This window comes from Orcinus orca, chromosome 10 (genome assembly GCF_937001465.1).
Source record: "Orcinus orca chromosome 10, mOrcOrc1.1, whole genome shotgun sequence".
NCBI lineage: Eukaryota > Metazoa > Chordata > Mammalia > Artiodactyla > Delphinidae > Orcinus > Orcinus orca.
In genome coordinates this window covers 69,180,396-69,188,102 of record NC_064568.1, presented here as the reverse complement: position 1 = coordinate 69,188,102, position 7,707 = coordinate 69,180,396, and the positions used below count along the sequence as shown (strand labels likewise).

Here is a 7,707-nt window from a genome sequence, read left to right as displayed (position 1 = left end):
ACTAGAGCAAATAATCCTAAAATTTATATGAAACCATAAAAGTCCAAAATTGTCAAAGCAATCCTGAAGAAAAAGAACAAAGCGGGAGGCATAACCTGCCCAGACTTCAGACAATACTACAAAGTTACAGTAATCAAAACAGCGTGGTACTGGCACAAAAACAGACATATGAGGCTCAGTGGAACAGAATAGAGACCCCAGAAATAAAGCTACACACCTACAGACAAAGGAGGTGAGAATATACAATGGGAAAAAGACAGTCTCTTCAGCAAGTGGTGTTGGGAAAGTTGGACAGTCACATATAAATTGATGAAGTTAGAACACACCCTCTCACTATACACAAAAATAAACTCAAAATGGCTTAAAGACTTAACACATAACACCATAAAACACCTAGAAGAGATCATAGGCAAAACATTCTCTGACATAAATCGTACCAACGTTTTCTTAGGTCAGTCTCCCAAAACAATAGAAATAAAAACAAAAATAAACAAATGGGACCTAATCAAACTTACAAGCTTTTGCACAGTAAAGGAAACCATACACAAAATGAAACAGACTGGGGGAAAATATGTGCAAATGATGCAACCGACAAGGGCTTAATTTCCAAAATATACAAACAGCTCATATAATCCAACAACAACCAAAACAAAAACCCAATCGAAAAATGGGCAGAAGACCTAGACATTTCTCCAAAGAAGAAATAGAAATGGCCAATAGGTATGTGAAAAGATGCTCAATGCTGCTAATTATTAGAGAAATGCAAAATAAAACTACAATGAGGTACCACCTCACACTGGTCAGACGGCCGTCATTAAAAACACTACAAATAACAGATGCTGGAGAGGCTGTGGAGAAAAGGGAAGCCTCGTACAATGTTGGTGGGAACGTAAGTTGGTGCAGCCACTATGGAAAACAGTATGCAGGTTCCTCAGAAAACTAAAAATAGAGTTACCATATGATCTAGCAATCCCACTCCTGGGCATATATCCAGACAAAACTCTAACTCAAAAAGATACATGCACCCTTATGTTCACAGCAGCACTATTCACAATAGCCAAGACATGGAACAACCTAAATGTCCACTGACAGATGAATGGATAAAGAAGATATATACAGTGGAATACTATTCAGCCATAAAAAAGAATGAAATAATGCCATTTGCAGCAACATGGATGCAACTAGAGATTACCATACTAAGTGAAGTCAGTAAGAAAAAGACAAATACCATATGATATCACTTATCTGTGGAATCTAAAATATGACATAAATGAACTTATCTACGAAAGAGAAACAGACTTACGGACATGGAGAACAGAGTTGTGGTTGCCAAGGGGGAAAGGGTTGGGAGAGGGATGGAGTGCTAGGTTGGGGTTAGCAGATGTTAGCTATCATATATAGAATGGATAAACAACAAGGTCCTACTATATAGCACAGAGAACTATATTCAATATCCTATGATAAACCATAATGGAAAAGAATATTAAAAAAAAGAATATATATGGGCTCTCCTGGTGGAGCAGTGCTTAAGAATCTGCTTGCCAATGCAGGGGAAACGGGTTCAAGCCCTGGCCCGGGAAGATCCCACATGTTGCGGAGCAACTAAGTTCGTGCGCCACAACTTCTGAGCCTGAGCTCTAGAGCCTGCAAGCCACTACTGAGCCCGCGTGCCATAACTACTGAAGCCTGCGCACCTAGAGCTCATGCTCCGCAACAAGAGAAGCCATGACAATGAGAAGCCTGCGCACCGTAACTAGAGAAAGTCCGTGCACTGCAACCAAGACCCAACACGGCCAAAAATAAATAAATAAATTTATTTTTTAAAAATTTATTAAAAAAAAGAATATATATATGTATAACTGAATCACTTTGCTGTATAACAGAAATTAACGACATTGTAAATCAACTGTACTTCAATTTAAAAAATTAAAAAACAAAAACAAACAAACTGTCATGGCTGAGCAGAATCTTTGGAGTTGGTCTCTGGACACGAGTCCACCATCTCCCTAGATTGCCGACTTTTCTTATTAAAGCACCTTTCCTTTCTTTAAAAAAAAAAAAAGGTATATCTGTACTCTTCTAAAAATTTATATATCCCATGCAACCTATAAACAAAACATATGTATAGGGGAAACAGGAGACTGTTACATCAAGATGTAATAATCTTTTCCTTCTTTTCTCTGTTTCTCCAGAATTTTTTGATTTGGTTATAATGGCTATTTTTAAAGTATTATTTTCTATGTTTAACTTAACTTCTTCCTTGACTACACCAGTATTTCAATCAGTAATCCCACTGAGAAAGATGAAAATGAAGACTAGGGACGCCAGAATCCCAATACACACAGGATTCAACAAAGGAAAAACCTACCATCCCTATGAAACACATGGGGTATAAATAAAGAACTACAGAGAACTGTTCTCTAGGTAGGCAGTAAAAAGGGAGAAGAAAATACCTTTCCATCTGGAAGCAAATCATTGAATGACATAAAGCACAACCAGTTTCCTACTAGAGCTCCTCATTTTAAATAACTACTCTTCAACTTCCTGTGTTTTCCTTCACTCTCATCACTGGTAACCAAGGATACCACAGATTTTCCTAAGCTCCTATTTCCCAAACATCAAACTAGTTTTCTTTGTTTAAAATGGGAAAGCAGTAAAAGAGAAATCACTTTTAATTTTTTTTAAAAAGCATATCAAGTTCTCATAAAATCACTGCCCATGTTTGCTGACATTGGGTAAAATAGATTTGGAAACCACTTCAGAACCCCAGCTGAAAGAAGGGAATTCACTCCATCCCAAAACCAGGTAGCAGTGACTCATCTCTGGAATGAAAAGGAGACATACCAGTTGGGGGCTTAACAGAGCCCATCTGCTACGGCCATGATCTTGGCCTTGGCTTCTTAGGCTGACATGCACTTGAGTCTATCATCGGATAGAGTCACTTTCTTGGTTGCAATTTATGAGCTGCCAGTGTTTACTTGTGAGACTGTCTGGGAGCTGGAAGGGAAGGAAGATAAATATACCAAAGCCCAGCTGAGCAACTGATAGGTTTTACATTTTATTTCCAGGAAATGACATTGTTTTCACAAAGAAGAGGTATGCCATCCTCTCAAAGAGAGGCTGCCTTCGCCTTCAGGGGCAGCCATAGGGATACACCCAACCTGCCCAAAACATATATCAACAGAGGTGCTTCTGAGGTACCAAAACAACAACAACAACAAAACAAATTTAAAAAGCACAACAGAAATACATAACCTGTTCAATGTAGTGAAGCAGAGTCTCTTAAGTACTCTGAAGCAGTCGGTGCTTCAGACAATGGTGGCAGCAGGGATGGCCAACATGGGAGGGTCGAGACGGAGGACTTCCTAACTCAGTCTCTGTCCCACGTGGCTCTATCCCATGCTCTGTCTCAGAGTGGCCCCACGCCTGTCCATAGAGAATCCTTCAGACCATCCCAAGTTCCCACCGCCTGGCAGTTTTTCAAATGTCCTTGGAGCACGGTCTTCAGGACAGTCTCTTTGCTTTGGAGAGAAAAAAACAGAGAGAGATAAAGGAGGAGCCTGCATTTCCCTCCCCTGGCCTCCCTGCTGCCACCCTCAGTCTTTTCCCCACACAGCAGCCATGGTGAACCAAGAAAATAGACGGCAGAGCAAATCACTCTGCTCAAAGCCCACTCCTCACTTCGCCAGAGTAAAAGTCGAAGTCCTTCCAAAGGTCTATAAACCCCTATACAATGTGCCCCCTGCCCAACCTCCTGACCTCACTTTCTATTCCCCGTCCCATCGTTCACTCCACTCCAGCCACACCACCTCCTTGCTGTTCCTCCTATCCCCTCTGCCTAGGACACCCTTTCCCCAGATGGCAGCATGGCCACTGCCTACTGAGCTTTACTCAAATACCACCTTCTTTAGTGACTACCTTAATTACTCTATCAAAAACTGCCAATGCTCTCCTCATCACTCCCGACCCCTTTCTTGCTTAATTTTTCTCCATAGCACAAATCCCATCTAACTTATTAGATTTTCACTTCTCCTTCTATTCTTCATACCTAGAAGAGTGTCTGGCACAAAGCTGGCCTTCAATTAATATCTGTTGGAGGAAAGAAGGAATTACATACACAGCAACAGGCAGGGAGAGGTGCAAGTTTTTCCTCTGTCCAGAGAGAGGGGGGGTGCAAGGGGCTATTCACTGGCCTCTAGTGTTTTCCAATAGCTGTGCTTCCTTGATCCCAGAGAAGTAGGGATCTTGGCTTACACAAAGGGCAATCTCAAGACCTTCCTTGAGGTTAAGGTCTTGAATCCTTTGGTAGGCAGATTTAAAGTGTTATTAAATTTATATACAAGGGAACAATAAGAGTTTTGGGGGGAGACACACATCAAGGGATAAGGCAAGGAAGGACAGTAAGTGACAAAAGAAGAGACGGGAAGGAAAAAGGGTGGGGCAAAAATGGGATGTGGTGATGGAGGAATAAGAAAAAAAGCTTCTATTAATAAGTCTAATTTTTGATCCCATGGTAATTTTGCAAAGCATGAATTTTTAAGTCAAAATTTTTAGAGAATCCAGTGTTATAAACTACTTGAGTGCTTGCAGGTGGACACCCCAACCCATGCCAATCTTGCTGAGTGCCACTTTCTCTTAAACACTGTCCTATGCCAGGCAGCCATGCTGACTTCATGCACATGACACCCTCGATTCTTGAGGCAATACTGGGTAGATTAAAAGTACTTGCTAACAAGTATCCTCTATGGATGAGGTCAACTTGGCAGACACTGTTACTGCTGCCATTCCCCATATAGTCCTTTACAAGGCTCTGTCTTTCAACAAGTGATGATGGGTAACACCAGGGAAAGCCTTCCAGGTGGGCAGGCAGATACCCTCTTCAGAGACTGTGAGTTTCTCCTGTCCTGTGTCTGGATCACGCTCCTCCTAGCCTACAGGAAGCTGGCAAGAGCCACAGGCCATGTGATCTTACCTGGGCCAATCTTCCCAGAGACCACCAACCTCTGGAGGGACCTCTGTCTCAGATTCAGGAAAGCTATGGTTCATAAACCTTTCTCCCCACCTCAGCACCCCTGAAGGCCAAGGCACACTCCCACAAGTAGCCTCGGCTCAATATTATAGTATCAAGGGAGCTGGGAAGTACAGTTTGAAAAAGCCCCTGTACTGAAAATCACTGTTCTAAAGGACCAACTAGATTTTATTTCTAGATCATTTGCTTTTTTCTTTTCTGAGCACAACCCAAAGAAACTGCTAGGGAAAGCTTAAAGTGAGAATGTTAACACTCTTGTCAACCAACCAACACTTAATGAGAACAGAACAAATGGGAATGGGGGAGCAGTTGACAGAAGACTCTGCTCCAGCACCTCCCCAGCTCCAGAGGGAGATCCTCCATAGCGGATGTCACAAAATGTCTTCTCTTCAGGAAAATCTCACGTCAATATCCCAGCAAGCCACAATTACTCATGCGACAAGCACTTACTCAACATTCGTTACCTGCCCCAGCTCCAGGGCACCCTTTCTCCAAACACAGGATCTGGCATCCTAACACTCTCCTCCTCCTCCTCTCCTCTGGATAATCTGGCCTCCCAGACTTTACAAAGGATCTATGGCTAATCAGTCATGAGGCATTACTCCTCCCGTGCGGATATGGGCCTTGAAGACAGCAACCAGCCAAGGAGGCCTGCAGTGGGGCTGCTCTCGGTGGAATCAGAGGCCTGTGCTGCCACAGACGGGCAGGTCCTTCTCTCTGAACTCAGGATCAGAGCAACCGCTGCCCAGGAGGAAAATGGTCCTGCCAGTGTCAGAACTGTGACAATTACAGGCTTGCCAATTCTAGTTCCCAGATCCTACATTTGGTCCTTTAAAAATTCCCATGCACTGGGGATTAAACCAGCTTTCAATTGGCAAAGAAGGTTGGTATTTGAACTGAGAATTTTCTCTAAACTCCACACTGCAGCCCAATGAAGCTGCTGATGGCTCTGGCACATTTTCCTAAATCGGGCCTCAGAACCTTCTGTCTGTCTCTAGAGAAAACCTCAAAGCTGCACTCGCTGTGATAAATGCAGAAACCGAGACTGGTGCCAGAACTGCTCTCAGCCAGTGAGTGGGACACGGAGGCCGATTCGGTTTACTAGTGTTACTAAAAAGGCAGCAAGACACCAGATTTAGCCTCTGCAGAGAAAAGAGGGGTCTGATATTATCTACTCTGTGGTATTAACTCTGTGTGAGGAGAGTCAGAGACGAATTTAGGACACAGGGTTCTTCTTTCGTTTTCCAGTGGCTGCATGCATCTACCATGCTCAGACTTTTGAGAAAAAACCTGGACAGTGGGCTGGGTGAAGAAAGTACATATGGGTGTGTGGAGAAAAGGGAACCCTCCTGCACTGTTGGTGAGAATGTAAACTGGTACAACCACTATGGAGAACAGTATGGAGGTTCCTCAGAAAATTAAAAATAGAGCTACCACACAACCCAACCCAACAATTCCACTTCTGGGTATTTAACCAAAGAAAATGAAAACATTAACTCAAAAAGATAAATCCATGCCCAATGTTCACTGCAGCATTTTTGGCAATAGCTAAGATATGGAAGCAACTTAGGTGCCCATCGAAAGATGAATGAATAAAGAAAATGTGGTATATATATACAAGGGACTATTTCTCAGCTATAAAAAAGAATGAGACCTTCCCATTTGCAACACATGGATGGACCTCGAGTGTATTATGCTAAGTGAAATAAGTCAGGCAGAGAAAGACAAATACCATATGATTTCACTTAAGTCTGTAATCTAAAAAACAAAACAAATGCACAAACATAACAAAACAGAAATAGACTCATAAATACAAAGAACAATATGGTGGTTGCCAGAAGGGAGAGGGATGGGGGAATGTGTGAAACAGGGGAAGTGAATTAACTTCCACTTACAAACTTCCACTTACAAAATAAATTAAGTCACGGGGATGTAATGTATAGCATAGGGAATACAGTCAATAATATTGTAATCACTTTGTATGGTGAAAGATGGTAACTAGACTTATTATGGTGATCATTCTATAATGCATAAAAATACCAAGTCACTATGTAGTACATCTAAAGCTAATACAACACTGTAAATCAATTATACTTCAAAGAAAAAAATAAAAACAAGAATAACCCCCAAAAAACAAAGAGAAAGTACATGGGTGTCCCCACCCACACAGAGACCCAGCAAACTTAAGCTCAAAGGCTGACCTCGGTCAAATCTGGGTTCCCAGGTCAGTGTTCCTCTCAGAAAGGAAAGAGAAAAGAAAACAGAAGGCATTCACAACACCTCAGTAGACACTTCCTAAGCCTTGGCTGTCCTCATGCTCCTCTGGCACTGTGTAGACATGTCTTGTTTGGGCCACCAAGGGCGGCACTGCTAGAACAGGTCACTGCTTCTCATGCCTCTGTGCTTATGCTAATTCCTCTGCTTGGAAAGCTACGTCCCTAGGGAACCTTTAGGACTCAGTTCAAATGGCACTTCTTCTGTGAAGCTTGCTCCCATACCTCCACCTGTCCAGGCCGAATTGACTGTCCTCTCCTCTGCAATTTTCCAGCACCCTATTATGGAACTTGTCACATTACCTACTTGCTTTTCTGTCTCCTCTGTAGACTATGAGAGCTGAGATAATACCCTGTTTATCTCTTTATCCCAGTGCATAGTGTAGTGTTCCTATAAATGCTTAT

The 7,707-nt window shown here is 42.4% G+C and overlaps 1 protein-coding gene across 3 annotated transcripts in view; it reads right to left on the bottom strand.

The window, feature by feature from the left end:
* Window positions 1–1,839: 1,839 nt before the first annotated feature.
* RNF8 (ring finger protein 8) overlaps window positions 1,840–7,707 on the bottom strand; it is a 37,581-nt gene continuing 31,713 nt past the window's right edge. For 2 of the 3 annotated variants that reach the window (XM_012532255.3, XM_004267655.3), the window contains one exon: window positions 3,046–3,521. In XM_012532255.3, coding sequence (XP_012387709.2) covers window positions 3,393–3,521 — 129 coding nt within the window. In that variant the 3' untranslated portion in view covers window positions 3,046–3,392. Of the gene's footprint in view, window positions 2,998–3,045; window positions 3,522–7,707 lie in introns of those variants that run through there. The other variant, XR_004482228.2, reaches the window with a different exon arrangement.